Source organism: Hippopotamus amphibius, chromosome 14 (assembly GCF_030028045.1).
Source record: "Hippopotamus amphibius kiboko isolate mHipAmp2 chromosome 14, mHipAmp2.hap2, whole genome shotgun sequence".
NCBI classification, from domain to species: Eukaryota; Metazoa; Chordata; class Mammalia; order Artiodactyla; family Hippopotamidae; genus Hippopotamus; species Hippopotamus amphibius.
Window position 1 is genome coordinate 8,310,451 of NC_080199.1, and position 19,118 is coordinate 8,329,568.

The 19,118-nt window shown below is 41.2% G+C and overlaps 1 protein-coding gene across 1 annotated transcript; it reads left to right on the plus strand.

Annotated features, from left to right (window-relative positions):
• Window positions 1-1,053: 1,053 nt before the first annotated feature.
• On the plus strand, window positions 1,054-18,611 carry SLC10A2 (solute carrier family 10 member 2). Its single transcript, XM_057707796.1, has 6 exons — window positions 1,054-1,473; window positions 7,143-7,261; window positions 11,738-11,826; window positions 13,243-13,418; window positions 15,642-15,799; window positions 18,305-18,611. Exons 1-6 carry the CDS (start codon window positions 1,097-1,099, stop codon window positions 18,388-18,390), a joined length of 1,005 nt encoding a protein of 334 aa, XP_057563779.1. The 5' UTR covers window positions 1,054-1,096; the 3' UTR covers window positions 18,391-18,611.
• The last annotated feature ends 507 nt before the right edge of the window (window positions 18,612-19,118 follow it).

The window sequence follows — 19,118 nt, forward strand, 5'->3', positions numbered from 1 at the left end:
AACTGATGGGAGCTCTCCTGGTCACCTTCCCACCAGACAACACAGAAAACATCCTACCCTTCTGCAAGCTACTCTCCCATAGGTTTGCATCAAGACCCTACAAGTTTTGGGACTTCCTAGGTGGCACAGTGGTTAAGAATCTGCCTGCCATTGCAGGGAACAAGGGTTCAACCCCTGCTCCAGGAAGATCCCACATGCCACGGAACAACTAAGCCCGTGCACCACATCTGTTGATCCTGCGCTCTGAAGCCCACAAGCCACAACAATTGAGCCCATGTGCTGCAACTACTGAAGCCCACGTGCCTAGAGCCCGTGCTCTGCAACAAAAGAAGCCACCACAATGAGAAGCCCGTGCACCACAATGAAGAGTAGCCCCGGCTCGCCGCAACTAGAGACAAAGACCGCACACAGCAATGAAGACCCAATGCAAATTTATTTATTTATTTAAAAAAAAAAGATCCTACAAGTTTCTCAAACAAGTATTCTTTATGAACACTATAGACCAATATACACAGACAGATTAACATGGTAGGAAAACAGGTAGGGGAGGAAATAGGCGGTGTGTGTTCCAGCTCAGAGTCTGATATTAACCGGCGATCTGCTTTGTCACAAGGCACTGGACTTCTCAGAACCCACCCACACCTCCCCCCTCACTTGCAAGGAGATGCTTTCCTACGGCTTAACCCCTATAACGTTCTGTAATAGTCTGAGTTGATTTTAAGGGTCATTTAACTGAAATTATTGAACAAAGCTTCCCAGCATTAAACATTAACACAGCTCTTTTTATATGGCATGCTTTGTTATCATGTCAATAAATGATTAATTAGAATTCTCTGTCTGGACCAATAATTTGGCAGGGCTTTTATGATTCATAATTTGTGCTGTGTTGTAAGGTTACCTCTCAAAACTGACATACTAGCATTTATTGTTTTTTATGGCCTCTCTGAGGTGGCTTTTGAAGGAGACACCAGGTGACACATGTCTTGAAAGGGTTTAAAAGTTTGATGCGGTTGGAGCAGACAGTACATATCTAGTGAGGAGCAGAGCCTGGGCACTTCTGTGGACTTCGGTGAGCATTTGAGCAGAAAACCCAGCGATGGATAGTTCAGCGGTCTGTTTGGCCAATGCAACAGTTTGCAATGGCACGTCCTGTGTGGTACCCGAGAGCGGTTTCAATGCCATTCTCAGTGTGGTCCTGAGCACCGTCCTGACCATCCTATTGGCTCTGGTGATGTTCTCCATGGGATGCAACGTGGATATCAGGAAATTCCTAGGGCACATCAAGCGGCCGTGGGGCATTTGTGTTGGCTTCCTCTGTCAGTTTGGAATCATGCCCCTCACAGGCTTCATCCTCTCCATGGCCTTTGGCATCCTCCCCATCCAAGCTGTAGTGGTGCTTATCATGGGATGCTGTCCGGGAGGAACTGCCTCCAATATCTTGGCCTATTGGGTTGATGGCGACATGGACCTGAGGTAAGATATCTAAACCTCCCAATACCTCAATCACAATGAATTAACCCTCTCAGAAGCCTATGGCATTGTCCACGTCTGTCTGATCTGCCAATTATCTAGGTTCCAACTAAGAAATGAAACAACAGACAAAATGCTTTACTCGACTTTCTGCACAGCTGCTTAGCTATGTGAATTTAGGGGTTCTATTTTGTGTTTGTGTTTTTAAATCTAAGTCAGTTAACAAGGAGTTGTGTAACTGCTGTTTCTCTTTGGCAAGAGAGTCAAAGTTTTTCAAAAAAGAAATCCTTTCCAAACAAGGGGGAAAAAAAAACTCTGGTGATGAGGAGCTCTGAATGCTATCATGAAACTAAATTGTTCGTTAAACATTAGACCTTAGGATGAGACCGTGACCAAACACAGCCAGTTTTGGGAACGAGCTTTTTCATGGTATAAAGCCTAAGAAAGAACTTGTACATTTGCTTCACTTCCATTGGCATTAAAGGAAAAAAGAAAACTACTGCAACAGCTTTTTTTTTAATTATGCTTACCTTCCTATAAAATAAACATAAAATGGTTTCTCTGCTTCCCACAGAGTAATCTAAATTGCAATGTTTGCCCAAATCATCCTGTGCCGGTCTGAACTAGCACTGGAAAAAAAAAACTAATAGGAATAAGATGAAGCATTAATGCGAGGAGACCAAGAATTTTAATGCTGCGAGCTGAATAGACAAATGTCTTTTTCCTTCTTTCACTATTCCTCATTTCCTGTGAAAGGCATGCATTTCTGCAAACCAGCCAGGTGCCAGTGTAAAGTGTGCTTATTAAATACTGCACAGTAGACAATGGGCTCTGTTCACCCCCAGCTACAGCACTCAGAAGAGAGAAGCTCATGGTGTAGAAATGTAACCACAGCAAAGTGTCAAATTGGATTCCGGGTTGATCCAGCGCCTAGTGGGCAAGGGGGAGTTTGCCACCTCAGCCCAGCTGGTGCCAATTTCTCCAGAAGCTTTAGAAAAGCCATGCAAACAATATATCTTCACATGACATCTTTTTCACACAAGGAAATACCGTCTCTTCCCTGCAGTAGGTTTTCTTCCTAAGGAAAGTCCTGTGAGGAGCTAAGGATGGTGAGTGTTGTTCAGGTTTAGTTAATCTGTGAACAACCATATAACGATAAGGCTGTCTTAGATTTCAACTTAGTTTGACCTGAGTGGAGGCACCGAGGTGAGAATTCTACAAGCGAGTTGAGGGGAGTGAACTGAATTGAATACAGGACTTTGCCACCAAACATCTTTTACGTAATATCTGTAACTTTTTAACAAAACAGAAGAGTCTTATACCTCCACATGTTGCTGCACGTGTCATCGTGTGTGTGTGTGTGTGTGTGTGTGTGTGCGATGCTGAGTTAATTGGCTACGGGGGCAGATTCCCTTCTGGGAGGTAAAACTGTGCAAACCTAATCTAAAGTCTCTAAGTTACACCTTCCTGTGACTTCAAGGAAATCTAATTTCTCTGGAAACAGGAGATGATTATGTAATCTTGTCCCCCTCTCATAACAATTCCTATAAGAAATAAAAATATTGAGACATAAGAATCAGAAGTAGAATTTGAAACCTTGGTAGAAAGCCCCTAGCTAAATCAATGTAGAAAAACCCTTCAGCAAGTCAGAAGAAGTCCTCTAATGGGACGTGTGGCATTGAAAGTTGTTAATTTTCATTCTAGAAACTGTGCACTCCACATGTCTCCCTTGTCTTGTAAACAACACCAAAACCTGTCCAGTGCAATCCTACCTTTTATATTCCCAATTTTGTCCTCTTGGAACTTCACCTTTTCCATTTAAACTTGAACTCTAGCAATGGCCACTAAGATATCACTGTTCATACCAACGGGTATCTGCACTAGTTGAGCAGATACCATTTAATACAGGCAAAGTAACTCTACCTGGCTTTAAATTTCCTGGGTATGGTTCCTGGGAGAAAGAAAATCATCTCCCCTTCACCCTATCATCTTTTCCAAAGCCTTGGAAACCATTGCATTCTGCAGTCTCTGGTGACTTAAACACACACACACACACACACACACACACACACAAATAACAAAATAGCAGACCTTGCTAATGGAATCCTTGCTATTGAAATACAGCAAGTAATATTTCAGCTCCCTCTCAGACCACTCCAGCCTAGAAAGTTGTTGTGGGAATCTGATCAGTGAACAGGTAATTTCACCTGTTCTAGCTCTGCCATGGGCGCATTATGCCCAAAATGTTTCAAGGAGAAATGAAGGTGATGTTTTCAGGTGAATTTGCTGGTGGCCCAGGCCCAGGGAAGGAACACAGTGGCATGCCACCCCCTTGTGTCTGCTCTATACCCAAAGACTCCCCATTTTCGAATCTCTCCTTTCTTTAGCAATGGCCTCAGTCACACCACACAAGGATTTTTCCTTCCCATCTTCCTTTCTCTGACTTCTTTGGGGACTCCCTGCCTAGGCATCCTTTCCTCAGTTCCCCCTAACTCCTTCCCTACTACACTCCCTTTTATTATTTTCTAGATTTAACAGTTTCTAGATTTCCTACCACATCATTTGTTCTTTAGCCAAATGTTGTTATATTTTTCATCTTCCAGCTTTGTGTTCTCTGTTATTTTAGTTGTTCAAGATCCCTGACCCTTCAGCTTATCACAAATTCAAAGCAATTCCTCCTGTTTCAACTGCATAAATATCCAGCTCCACTCTAATCTGAGAACTAATCCAACACTATTTGAATTTCCCTTTATTTTCCCTCAGAGGTACCAAGATTTGTTTCTCTCTGCAGCATTTCCTTTTATTTACTAGGTAACATTTAGTAGACACTGTTAAGAGCCACACACTGTGGAAGTATTTACATGTATTTTAATCCTCAAACTAATCCTCTGAGGTTAGCACTATTATTTTGTGCATTTGATACCTGATAAAAATTAAGGCTTCTAACCTTGACAGAGATCATAGTCAGTACATGTCAGAGTCAGAATCGGAATCCAGAGCTATTCACCCTCCCCTGTCCAGACTCTTAACCTCTGTCCAACACTATTTTTATCACTCATCTTGTCTTCACTTTCTAGCCCCACCTGGACACACTTCTTTTGATCTTTCAAACTTGCTGTTTCATTTCTAATATGATTACAGTCTTTTGTATGCCTTATCACTGACTTCACCAAATTCCTCAACATTCACTAAATTCTCATTTATTGCTTTCCTTTCATTCCAAAAAGAAAAAAAGAAGAAGAAATTCTCCCTTGCAGTGAATAGGGCTAAGGCAAGAATTTAAACCAAGAATTTCTTTCTTTTCGTATGTTTTCTCTTCTTCCAATGTAGATGCAGGGTATAGTATTTCCTTTGTTGACATCTTTGCTCTTTGTAGAACTTCAAATTTTTTATGTGAATTTTTCTTTTGCTAACTTCTTCTCCTCCGTTGCTCCTTAAAAGCGTGTGTCTGTGAGTTGGTTTTCATGTCACTTGGAGTGGTTCTGGCTATCTATTCTCTTGAGCCTCTGCAGCACCTCACGGTCAAGGTGACCGCTCAGTCTAAACCATTCGCTTCTCCACCTCCTGCCTTGTCCCTCCTTGTGGTCTTTAAGAAACAGCTCTTGCCAAACTCAAAGCCATGATACAACTTCATAAATTGTCTTAGCAATGAGTCAAAATTGAAGCTTTCAGAAGGAACTTAGAAAGAAAAACAAGGAGAGAAACAGACTTCCTTCTAAAAGTTGTTCTCAAGATTTAAAACAGAAAATGCTGGGCCTTCTCTTCCCTGTGACCTAGATAATGAACACTGCCCCCTTTTCCACCCCTGTCCCTTCATCTTCACTCTAGAAAGCATATTGGATGCTTTGGAATAAAAGTAATTTTATTATGGGGATAACTTAAAATCGATCCTAATTTATTTCTTTAAATAAAAGATAGAAAAGAGAATGGCAAAGGAAGAGAGGGGGGGAACATCATTTCCAAACTCCAGGATTTTAATTATAAGTAGGATAAAGCACTATTTGTAACAAATTAACTTATTACTCTGGTGTGGAACTCTGCCTTTAGCATCCTATTGTGTATTTAAATTAAGTTAACCTGTCACCATAATAGATCAAACTTCTTGGAAATGCTTTACATACATCCCCAGCATTGGTTATTGTTACACTATTTTAGCTCTACTAAGACAAATATTTTTTTCTAAATCCTTTAAACATGTTTTAAGTGGGTTCATTCTGGTTTAAAAAAACAAGATTATTAGGTAAGTTAAGCCCCCTAATAAACATTGCCCCATCCTTTATTTTGCAAAAACTGCTTAATTAGATGCAACAAAATGAACTTCCTCACCTCCAGCTGTTTTCCTTAGCAATGTGTAGGGTGGTTGGGGGTTTTGGGTTGTTTTGGTTTCAGGTTTTTTTGATGCGGGGTAGGCAGGTGTTGTAAATAATTTAATATTTCGTTGAAGTTAAATCCTTTAAGAAATTACTACTCTGATAATCTCAGTGCTACAGCTATTAGAGAAAGAGACTTTCAGAAAAATCTCTCTAGTTTCCTGAGTCTGTATTATGCTGAAACACAACACACACACACACACACACACACACACACATACACATACACAGTGGCTGGATAGGGTTAGGGTTAAGGTTAGGGTTAGGGTTAACTGGCTTTTAATGAGCACCTTGCATTATTCTAAGTACTGGACTCATTGGGTCGTTTAGTCCTCACAGCCTATGAAGTGGTGACAGTTATGACCTTCACTTCGCATTTATTCATTTCACAGATAAGGAAACTGGCAGAGAGAAGTCAAGTAAATTTCCCAGGGTCACATAGGTAGCCACATCTGCTTCTGAGCCAGGCAGTGTCTGGCTCAGCCATTTAATGGCTCTGTTTCCCAGGAAGAGAATATACCCCCATACACAGAGCACTTTACAAGGACTAGAAGACCTGCTACCCCAAACCTCTCTCCCATCTGCTGAAGTAGTGCTGAAAATAGCTCCAAAGCCAAATTCCACTTGGGCAGCCAGGTCCACTCACTCAAACACTGATGCTTCCAGAGGAGCACCACCAGACCTGGTTCTGCTAACACCATTTGCTAAATTTCTTAGCGGAACTAGAACCCAGACCCACCCTGCCTGCTTGCATGTTTTCTTTGTTTTTTGAAGTAAGCTTCCTTTCCTTTTCCCAAGCTATGGGTGTTCGGGGAATAATTTGTCTGTTTTAAGGAAAGACACCAAGGCTTCCTCCCTTAGATGTGCGTTCTCCTCCAGGGGCCATGGAGGCTCATCTCATCCTGAGCAGACACGGCAAAGCCCCTGACATCTCGGCAGGTGTAAATGTGTCTGCTGTTCTCTGATTGGAGGTCCGAAGGGCGGCATATCCAAGCACCCGGTACCCTGTTTAACAATGAGTTGAAACACTCATGAAATATCTTCTCTGATCCTTGAGAACCAATGGGGAGGGAGGGGTGGCACAGGACAAAGCAGAAAGACACCAAATACAGATCTCACCATCTTGACCCAGGCGGGGCCCTGCACAGACCAGGGCACGTGTATATTTCTGTCCATTGGACTGGGTGGTGCTGCTTGTTGAGAGAGGCTTTGGCAGGACTTTCTAATTATGCATTGAAAAACAAAACAAGCTCTCCCCTGGAAAACCCAGGTGGCCATGTCAACCTGCCCGTTTCCTTTCAGTGTCAGCATGACAACGTGCTCCACGCTGCTTGCCCTGGGGATGATGCCATTGTGCCTCCTAATCTATACCAAAATGTGGGTCGACTCGGGGGTAATCGTAATTCCCTATGATACAATAGGTAAGTCATTCCTCCGCCAGATTTCTGAACCTGGCCCTCCGCCCCGCACCCCCCTACCCCGCCCCGCTTGTCCCTGGGTAGCTTCTGAGGCCAGGCTCACAGCCAGCTAGACCTCCCTTCTCGCACCAGCAGCAGCTGGTGCCCAGTTTAGGATTTCAGGACACGTCTCGCCGACGTTTGAATGAGGATTGGTAGAATCTGAATTCCAAAGCTTGACACCGTGGGAGAACTGGTTTTGTCCTCCATGGATATCACCACAGAGGGGGCTGACGGAACGGACTCCTGGGCACAGCCATCTGGACCTGAGGAGACTGGAGTTGCCGGTGCACAGGAGGCTCTGTCCTTCCCTTAACCCAGAGCGCAACTGGTCCAGGGGGGGAACACGAGTTTGCTCCCAAACACTCAAATTGAACAAATGCAAAAATCATTCCACTAATGATTTCAAAATAGAGCACCCAGTAAGCAATGGCCATGAGAAACCTCCAGATGAAACGCTATTTATAACCCTTCACTGGGAACCACGTCTTGATTCAGGACTTGATCTGTTGGCCCAGTTTGGGTACCAGGACCCCGGAGTCAAATGTGCGAGTGATAACTCTGCCTCCACTCAGCTCCCAAATGGTCATCCCCAGCCCCAAAGGGCTTTATTTTCTGTTTCTGGGAGAACAAATAATGGTGGGAGATTAAGTCGCTGGTATAACGTGGGGTCAAGGGCAGGACATGATAGTTCCTGGTCTGCACAAACTAGGCATCCCCTAGAACTATGATTGTCAAAGATGAGATGCAGGTGAACTAGTACATCAGTACCAATCATCAGGTACATGACATGCTAAATAGTCTTTCTTCAGCTGACCTTGCGGACGAGTGTCTCCCTGATGGGCTGCCTCAAAGAGGTGCGAGGGTCCCGTGGAAGGGAGCATGTGAGCAAAGACTGAATGGTGCCTTAGGAAGATGTTTGCAAAAAAGGATTCCTGTTGGCATGGGAAGCTGGACTGGATGGCTTCCATTTCTAAGAAAGATTGTTTCTGTGATTAAAAAAAACAAAAAACATGATTCAGGTCTACACAACTGAGTTATAACAAACTTTGGAATACTCACAGGGGACAACCTGTATTCCAATATTTTCAGATAGTCTCTTCTCTCTCTATATTCCTGCCATGGCCATTAGACAGCCTTCCTACACACACACACACACATACACACACACACACACAAAATGGTCCTTTTTGGCACACCTTGTTCAGTATGGGATTTCCCCTCACATGGTCCTTCTACTGACCGCAGGGAACTCCTTCCTATTAGATGTCATCTCCTGCAAGCAGGCTTTCAGGTGACCCCATACAGCCACCTGCCTGTGCCTCCTGCTACTCAGCTCTCAGTCTGCTCCCTGGGAGGACACCTTCCTTTAAGTTAAAGAGTGCAGTTTCACAGAACCTGTCTGCTGAATGAGGAGTTTTAATTCTATATTACTTGTTGTTTCAAAAAAAAAAATTAAGCCTTAAAACTCTCCTCTTGATATTCATTCCCTTCTGGAAAATGCCCCATAACAATATTGGGAAATTCTAACTACAGTGTGAATGACTGATAACACCTCCTTCAGTGTGAATAAATTTTGAAAGGAAGAGAAAGTGAGAGTCATTAGTTCCTCAAAGGAGGAAAAAGTCACCATACAAGGCATAAAGGGCAAAAAGAAAAGAAATAGAAGGGGAGAGAAACAAAGAGGAAAAGATAAAATTTTTTAAAATGAGAGTTTGAAAAGCAAAAGTATTATCTCTGCTTATTCACAATTTTGCCCTTGTCCTTTTTCCAACCTCAACTTCTTACTATCCATTAATGTAGAAAACACACGATCTGTTTAATTCACAAGATGTTTTCAATATTTTTTTTTGATGAGGCAATTAACTAAGGCTCGGGGTATGTGTTTAATTTGTCCAAGATGACAGGGAGCTGGAAATAGCCCTCAGTCTCCTCTCCACTCTGCTCCATGGGCAAGGCTTATGGGCCCAGTTACCATATGTGCTCACCACCTTCTGAAGATTCAATAAACACCCGCTGAGCCCTTTCAGATGAGACATCTGAACCCAGGAGGAGGCAATTTGCACAGCTGGTGCCACTGTAAACACTGCAGCAAGCTACTATTCCTCCTCCTCCCTCCCCTGCATTTGAGCGTGTCTAGGACCACAAACCACGTATGCATTTCACCATCTGATTCTCACAACAGCACAATAAGATAGACATAATTCTACCCATTTCACAAATGGGGAAACCAAGGCTCAGAGGCTTAAACGATTCACACAGTTCTCACAGTTTGCAAATAAGGTCCAGTTCTGAGTCTGGCTGGCTCTAAGTTCTACTCCGTGACTCTGTTTCCCACTCTCTTTCCTTCTCTTTTTTTCTTTCTCCCTTTCTTCCCTCTTGTACCTGCCGTGTAAACTTGATTAAAGACCAAGTTATGGTTCAAACGATGCAACTATAAGCACAATGCTTTCTCACCTAAACAGACAGGCATTTGCCACAGAGAGCTCAGGCACATGCAGAATAAGGAACACAAATCTCTAGCCCACTGGATAGTAAAGAATTCCTGGTGGGACGAAGGGCAAAGTGTGTCTTTTCCGGCCAACTTTGAGTCCCGGAAAAACTTTATCCTGTCTCGTTTTGGTCAAGAGAGGAAATGCAATCCTGCCATTGGCAGCTGGCACTGTTTGTGTGTTTATCCAGTAGCCTTGGGCTGCCCCCAAGAGATAAAGACTCAGCAAAAAGGGGCCAAACACGGGGCCAGGCTGCCTTTGCACGGATCCAACACGTTACAAATACAGTACCAAAGCCTAACCATACTCACATCCCAATCACAGTATTGGCACCCAGATTTCAGGACGCAAGACAACCGATTTGTATCAAGATGGTTTTCCTTTAAAACCTACAAAACACCCATTTAGGGAATATTCTGGAGACCCAGAGGAGGAAGTCTCCTCCCAAAGTAGCAGGATGTAAGGATACGCAAAGGGGATTTTTCTGGAGGCTCTTACCGGTACATCCATCAATGACCTTTCTCATTTCCTTTATTCCACCATTTTCTCCTTACTCAGTCATCCCTGACTTTTTTTTCTTTTCCTGCTCTTGGTACCTTCAGCTGTTACTTAATCCCGTTGAGTAATTTCTGGGAAAAAGTAATTGCTGACCCTCATATTGCCAGGAGGACCAGAAGGCTACAAAGACATTATGTTTTCATCACTGTTATATTCATTTTAAATGGATATTTACAGCCCTGGAATCTAGAATCCATTTCCCAGTCCTAGTTCAATCTACTCCCATACCAAGCAACAACTGCTCTCAGAATTTCATTATTTGATTCCTCTTTCTCCTACTGCTCTAAAAGGATGTTTGAAAAAGAAACAGCCCATGAGAAGTTAGAAGTTGTTTGGTGCTGTATTATATAAAAGCAGCCATCGGACAAATGAGTGTTAAATAATGTGGAGAAACAAACCACATGTTACAAGAACAGCAGTAAATTTAACACGGAGAAATTGAAGTATGACTTTTATCTGGCTGGGTGAGCACGGTCTTGCAAGAATTATAATTACTTGAGAGGTCCCCAAATATATTATCTCGTGGAAAATGTAAAGCATGCTTTTTCAACCTATTCTCTCCCCTCTCTGCTACAGATTTGAACCACCCAAATCAGTCTTAACCAGAAGCCATTAGCCACAGAATCCCTGGAGAATTTTGAACATTTTTCTTTTATTTCTACTACCATGATGTAACAGACAGATGTAAAATATCATCTTTGTACACCCCGAAAATACACACACACACACATACACACACACACACTTTGGAAAGGTATTTTTCGCAGAATATAAAGATCGCAAGGTCACCTAAGCCAAGATTCTGAAAATTTGAAACTAAAAGATATTGATGGGCAGTATAAAGAACTCTAAAAAATTAACCCAGGACTTAGGGAAAGGATTTTTTTTAAACTCTTTATTGGAATATAATTGCTTTACACTCTTGTACCGGTTTTTGAGGTACACCAAAGTCAATCAGCTGTGTTTATACACATATCCCCACATTCCCTCCCTCTCGCCACTCCCCCCCACCCTCCCCGTCCCGGCCCTCTAAGGCATCATCCATCATTGAGTTAATCTCCCTTTGTTATACAGCAACTTCCCACTGGCTATCTATTTTACAGTTGGTAGTATATATATGTCTATGTTACTCTCTCACTTCGTCCCAGGTCCCCCTTAGGGAAGGATTTATATCATCGATATTATCAATTTTCCACCAGCAATATTTAATTATTTACTGGAGTAGGTAAAGAAGTAGAGTTGGGGGAGGTGTATTTTTTTTTTAATTATTTAGTGTATTCAAGAAGGGAGCCTGATCTATATCCTAAGCCTTCTGGGAAGCTGCTTCCTCTTGTTTTCCTCATTCCTGGGCTGTATTCTGTTAATCAGATCGCTCTCTGTCACCTTTTAGGTATATCTTTGGTTGCTCTTGTTGTTCCTGTTTCCATTGGAATGTACGTTAATCACAAATGGCCCCGTAAAGCCAAGATCATACTCAAGGTAAGTGACCCATGTCACAGGGAGCACGCTCAAGTGCCCCAGAATGTGCGTTGCAGTGATGGGTCTCATCACATACTGAACTGGTTTTTCTCACTATATTATTATAAAGCCCTTTCTAGGGAGGCTTCAAGTTATTAGACATGCAGCCCACTCTTCTAGAATACCCTTCCCTGTCCCAACCGCACATAAAGTTTCTAACCACCCTTGGAGATTCCCAATTCAAACTTCACCTGTTGGTTTTATTCTACTCTGTACACTCATAGCACTTTGCTTTTATCTCTGTTATGTCAGTTTGTATTATAAAACATATGTAGACACCTGTCTTAGAAAAGAGATCATATCTTTCTTATCCCTATATCTATATGGCCAATTCAATGCCTGGCAACTGGTAGTTTATATATACATATAAATATATATATGTATGTGTGTGTGTGTGTGTGTGTGTGTGTGTGTGTGTGGGTGTGTGGGTGTATATATGTGTGTGCATGCATATATTATACACACACATACACACACATATATACAGATAGACATAAAAATAATACTACAGATAACTATATATATAAATGATGATATATATAATTAATAACCATTGATTCCCTTTTATCAACTATATTCTAGCCAGATGAGATGGAGTTGGAGATAGATGATAAAAATATATAGACATGGACATGGGAATTCCCTGGTTGTCTGGTGGTTAAGACTTGGGCTTTCATGCACCTGGGTTCAGTCCCTGGTCGGGGAACTAAGATCCCACAAGCCATGCAGTGTGGCCAAGAAATATTTTTTAAAAAAGATGTATAGGCATGGACAGATTCCACTTCCCAGGGGGCAAAATAAGCAACTTGGTGTTCTTTGTTTCTCTGGACCAAAGTTATTCCCAATTTTTTTTAATGTGAAAAGAAGAAAACAATACCAGTGGCTTTTGTTTGCCCGTGTCTTTTAAACTTTTAGAGAGTTTTAGCTCCATTTTCTTATTATCATAACAATCATAAAAGCTGACTCAGGCAAGATTTCATCCTCAATTACAGATGACAAATCTAAGACTCAGAGAGGTTTCGTGATTGACCTAAGGAAGGCAGGCAGGAGAACTTGAATCTGGAAGCCAGTCTTCTAGTTCTTATTGGAGTGGGTGTTCTTCCTCTCTGACAAGGATAATTTGCAGCTAGAACATCTCCTTCAGGCTAATTGAGTACAGACACTCCATGTCCTGTTAAATCTTCTTAAAAATTGACGCATGGGACAGGCACCAGTGTTTCTGGTGGGTCTACCATGGCCGTCAGGCAAGGGATACACAGAGAGATCACTTATTCTCACTTGCCAGAGGGAAAGAGATGCTTAGGCTTCTTCTTTGACAAGAATATCTGGATTTGCATTGACTCACGATTATTGCATCTGCTTCTGTCTTTCTTCCAGATTGGGTCCATCACAGGCGCCCTGCTGATCGTGCTCATAGCTGTGGTGGGAGGAGTGCTGTACCAGAGTGCCTGGATCATCCAGCCCAAACTCTGGATTATAGGAGCCATATTTCCCTTGGCCGGTTACATCCTAGGGTTTTTTCTGGCCAGACTATCTGGTCAGTCCTGGCACAGGTATGGTGTTTTGGTTAATCAGACTAGGAATTTTCTTCTGTGATCGCTGCTGTATTCATTTTCCTAGGGCTGCTGTAACAAAGTGCCACAAACTGAGTGGCCTAAACAACAGAAATGTGTCTCCCAGTTCTAGAGGCTAGATGTCCAACATCAAGGTCAGCAGGAGTGGTCCTTTCTGAGGCATAAGAGGGATCTGAAGCATAAGGCCTCGCTCCTCTGCTGGTAGATGGCCATCTTCTATCTATTTCTCTCCATATTGCCTTCCTTCTATGCATGTCTCTGTGTCCAAATTTCCCCTTTTTATAAGGACACCAGTCATGTTGAATTAGGTTGCATCCGAATCACCTTGTCTTGACTAATTGTATCTTTATCACCCTGTTTGCAAATAAGGTCACAATCTTGAGGGACTGAGGGTTAGGATTTCAGCATATGCTTTTGGGAAAATACAATTCAACCTACAACAGCTGTAAATACTGATGCAAATTCAAAATTTCTCACCTGTAATAACATTCATCCTATTTCTGAATACATCATTCTAAATAGACTCATTCATTCCTAAATTACACAAGTCCCCCAGAAAGAAAACACTGACCACCTCTTTTTTGTTCAAATCCTCCTGGACCATTCCCCAATAGGGTGTAGGTTGGGCTCTTCCGTTGTCAGGCATCCTTATTCTCCAAGCAAAGTGACTTCAACAAAAGCACCAGGGTTGGCCTTGTGATTTACAGGGGTTCCTCCTGCCAGAAACAGGATGAACTCATGATCCACAAAGTGCTGGATATTAGAACTTGTTTTAGCATGCATGGGCTTGGTACAGAGGAAAGACTTTTCCTCTCCTACTAGCACATCGAATCAACAGGCAGAGAGAAAAGCAGGTGCAGGAGCTGATGTCTGAGGTCAGGGACGAGATGGGAGGCACTGGACAGTGGACAGGATGTGAGGTGAGTCGCACTGACCCACCACTAACCAACGGCAGGACCCCACACCAGGCAGTTACTCTTCCTCTGATTTTCTCACCTGTAGAATGGGGCCAGTAATGCCTCCCTTGAATGTTTTTGATCAACATTTAACCAGAAGAACAAAACCAATTTAACAATAAAACAACTATAACAAATACTCTGTTTTGAGTGTTTTTGCAGCCCCTGCTCTGTGCTCTGCACTATTACCAAGGATGTAATGGAAAAAAGTGACATGAACCCCCTCTTCTATGTACAGAACACTAATACAAATGAGCCTGCTCCTTGCAGATGTATTTTTTAATTTATATATATGTATATATACACACACACACATCTATTTTCAATGCGTATATATTTATTCAATATATAATTTTACTTTATAAATGTTATTTTATAAATAAATATATACATTTATTCAATATTATATTTAATATGGACATATTACTTATTAATAAGTGTTATCCAATGCACTAAATATAACATAAATAATATATGTATGTATATGCATGTATAGAAAGAGATGAAAAAGATATATTCCAATGCTCAGAGGGCAAAATAAGCTAATTGGTGTTCCTTGTTCCTCTGGACAAGAAAATATTATAATCCCCAATTTTTTTAATGTGAAAAGGAGAAAACAATAACAGCAGCTTTTGTTTACATAAAGCTTTTTAACTTTTATAGAGGTTTATATCCATTTTTTCGTTATCATAACAATTATAAGGGTGACTAGAGCAAGATTTAATCTTTGCATTGTAGAGAAAAAGAGAAAAATATTTTAATTACCTAAAATATATTGTTACATATTTGTTTAATATAAATAAAACTATATAGTTAATAAATACATTAAAAACATATATGTGTATACACACATATATATGTACTTATTCTCATAACTGCTTTTTTCTGTAGTAAATATTTTTTAATTGAGGTATAATTTACAATGTTGTGTTAGATTTAAGTATACAGCAAAATGATTATTATACATATATGTATAGTATTTTTCAGATTATTTTCCATTACAGTTTATTTTAAGATATTTGATATAGTTCCCTGTGCTATACAGTAGGTCCCCTTGCTGTTTATCTATTTTATATACAGTAGTGTGTATCTGTTAATCCCAAACTCCTTGCCCCCTGCTATCCCCTTCAGTAACCATAAGATTTCTATGTTCATATCTGCTTTTAATATTACACAATAACAAAGCAAAACAACAACACCCAAAACAAACCAGTAAAAACATACGTTCTCTGAACATGCCTTTCAGGTGCCGAACAGTTGCCTTGGAAACAGGGATGCAGAACACGCAGCTGTGCTCCACCATTGTCCAGCTCTCCTTCACCCCCGAGGAGCTTAACCTCATATTCACCTTCCCACTCATCTACAGCATCTTCCAGATCATCATGGCAGCCCTATTCTTAGCACGTAAGGAACACTGATCATCATATTTCATTGTGATGCGCTTCTTTGAGAAATCCTGGAGTTGCTAGTATGGCATTTTTTAATTCCCTTTTTCTGGCAGTGAAATAAATGAGTGGGGAAAGCCACCCATAATATTATCACGGCTTCCCAACTGCTGATGAAAAAATTATAATTTTACCAAAAGTTTCTAGTAAAGGGTATTTTTAAGTGAAAAGAAATGGAGGTTGATTCTCTCTACTGACTTTCTTTTTCTCAGTAATTAACTAGGCATATGAACCTGTTAGGACCATTTTACAGTGTGCCTTCCTACCTGCTTCCAGGAACCCTGATCTGGTCATTTTTCTGAAACCATTATCTTAATATGCTTAGTGTGTATATGTGTGTGTATATATATATATATATGATATTTATTAGAAAATTGGCATACAAAGGAAATTTATCAGGCTAAGTTACATTGGAAGACATATATGTGTTTGCATATATGCATATATATTTTTTTTAAATAACCATAAAATTGAAACAGTTGAAGCAAATGTGTTCATTTCAAGTACAAGGAATAGCAACCCTGATTTTTCGTTTTAAGCTAATGTTACACAGGGCTTTGACCCATTAGCCCCTGCCACTTTTCTTTACATTTTGTTTTCTAAGGACTGGTCATATTTGGCCTTTATTTCCAAATACTGGGGAATTTTTTTTTTAATAAAGAAACTTCTTCTTTAAGCTTAGTGGCATTTTAATGGGGATTGTATAGTGAAGGTGAATGAAAAAATAATGTGACGCTTAAGTGACAGAATGACCAGAGTTACAGTTTTGTTCAGGTTGGGGTTTACTTTTTCACTTAGCTCCAATAGGTATTCAACTGGCCCGTGGGAGTTCATCGTTCTTGGTGCTGTGGTCTTGGATGTCATCCTGAAGCAGAGTTTTCCTTTCTAGTACAGGACCCTCTGGATCCATTAGAAACATTCCACTGACTCATCACTGGTGCAGGCGGCAGGGCTCTGTGGCCTAATTACCACGTTTTCCTGTATGACGGAGATGTAGCCAATTTGGTACACTGTGGGATTTCCCCAAATAACTATTAGTCGTGTCTACTAGACAAACCAGAGAAAGTAGATTGGTGATAGAACAGTTACATAGATTTACTAGTTAAATAACTAATTCAAAAGGGATTAATAGATAAGCTGAAGGAATAATGGAAAAATGGGTGATAGTACTGGCCTTATATTTTCCCATAGTTTTAGTAGCAAGAATGGAAACAAGGAGGCATCTCTCCTAAGGATATGCAATGCCAGAAGACAGATTTTGGTGAAAGGGTTAGAAGTCTAAATATTATGGGGAACAAGGAAAGGAAAGAAGGGGGGAAGGGGGGAGGAAGGAAAATAAATAGTTTGGTTAAATAAAATCAGTGATAAGTTAAGGGATTCCTGGCTCAAAACAGTTTGTAATAAAAGTGTTGGGATATTTAATTAATCCCAAGCTTGATTTAATAGAGTCAATCGCTCAGTGACTTCAAAACTAATACATTAGTAGAAGTGCAGGGACCATCCAAGGAGATATTGATCTTGACATATTAAGACCTTAGAAGCAGGCTATTGTCTCTCTCAGCTGTGTATCATCATAAGAGTTGGTGTTTACTGAGCACCTACTACCTCTCCCAGGACTGTGCTAAGCACTTTACCATTTTATCTCACAATTGCCCTATTTGATAGACAGTATTATTATATGAGTTTTAAGTGAGGTATTGGAATCTAAGGGTGCCAAAAAATAATACCTTCTCTTCCCCTGTTGACTTTGGAACCAGATGAGAAGTAGAAGGGGAAAAAATCAGACATTTAGATAACAAAATAGCACTTTTATTGCTGATAAAGCTTACAGCTCGAAACAATGACCAAATGGGCTTGTTAATATCGCCCATCTCCACTGCCTCCCCGTGTGCATTTAGCACACACATACACACATCAACTGCAGGCCAGTCTGTCCAGGTGTGAGCTGCCCTCAAAAATACGCTGAGGAACAGCTGCCACCAGAGACTAGCAGCTCTGTGGAAGAGAGGAAGACTGATCGCCCATCAGCCAGGGCTGCCCCGTCGTGGGAAGAAGAGAGTGAAGGCTGGGAGAGACAGTTATTCCAGATCAAGTCCTCCAACACACACCAGTAGACCAAGGTCCTGACAATGCATCTTACCTCGTAGCATATTTATTGAGGACCAGTGCATAACTGGGAGATGGTAGGGACAGAATAAATGCTTGCTGTTGTTGTTATTGGTGAGTACCACCTGCGAGGCCGATGTCTTTAGAGCTCAGGTGAATAAATAGCCCCTAGCTGTGTGCTAGGTCCTTCTAAAGTGTGGTCACCCCTCTTACCATGAGTGCGGTGACACACTAAGTCATCTCCAGCCCACAGAAAATGCCAACTGCTTTTTGAGTCATAGATTATAATCACTGTCCAAAGCATGTGTGCAGCTTATTGTCATGAAATTTGCTTAACCTGCTGTGTATTGTTTTCTAGTGTATGTAATATACAAGAAATATTATAGAAAGAATGACACAGCACTTCCAGAAGGCAAAGACGATGAACCGGTCCCTGAGTCATAGTTCCAAAAGGTGAATGAAGGATTCCAACCAGATGAAGAGCAAGCACCAGTGAGCCAAAAAGAAAAATTCTAAAGAACACGCGTCAGCTATAACAATATTTCACTATTTGTTTTGATGTGATATTTGGCCGGAAAAAGGGAGAAAATTTAAGTTTGAATTGAATTCATGTATTGGTTTTGCTACCAAGGGACTGGTGGTCCAAATCTTTAATGTGACAAATATTTATAAATATATAGATATACATATATGTATATCTATATATTCTGTCTTTGAACATGCCCCGAAAATATCTTCGAACCTCAGACTAAACCCAGCAAAAGAAACACTAAGAATATAATAACCAAATTAGAACCCAGCCCATAACTCATCAGGGGTTTTGTACCTCCATTGCCCTGCCTTGGGAGTCCAATGATGGCCACTTGAGTTTTTTAGGAAAAACAGAATTCTTTCAAATGGCTTGAATTTGCAGAGCTCTTCAAGCCCTGGAGAGAGACTTCCTCGAGGCTTGCCCATGTGACCCTGCCTGCTACGACAGCTATTTCGTTCACAGGAAGCCCCCACAGTAGGCATCAAAGAGCAGGGAGGTGGTGAGAGGCACAAAGACAGAAGTGTTGGAAGAAACACGACTGCTCTAGCGGGGAGCTTCATTCCATGCGAGATCATGGGAACTACTTGGAAAAGCACAAATACCAGAAACTTGCTAGAAAGGCAAGATGAGAGTCAACTAG

Bases quoted from the DNA above. Each gene is read 5' to 3' on its own strand.
- SLC10A2 (XM_057707796.1), top strand. From the start codon at position 1,097: ATGGATAGTTCAGCGGTCTGTTTGGCCAATGCAACAGTTTGCAATGGC. The intron at 7,262-11,737 runs GTAAGTCATTCC...GTCACCTTTTAG, and splicing joins AATTCCCTATGATACAATAG to GTATATCTTTGGTTGCTCTT. The intron at 13,419-15,641 runs GTATGGTGTTTT...CATGCCTTTCAG, and splicing joins TCTGGTCAGTCCTGGCACAG to GTGCCGAACAGTTGCCTTGG.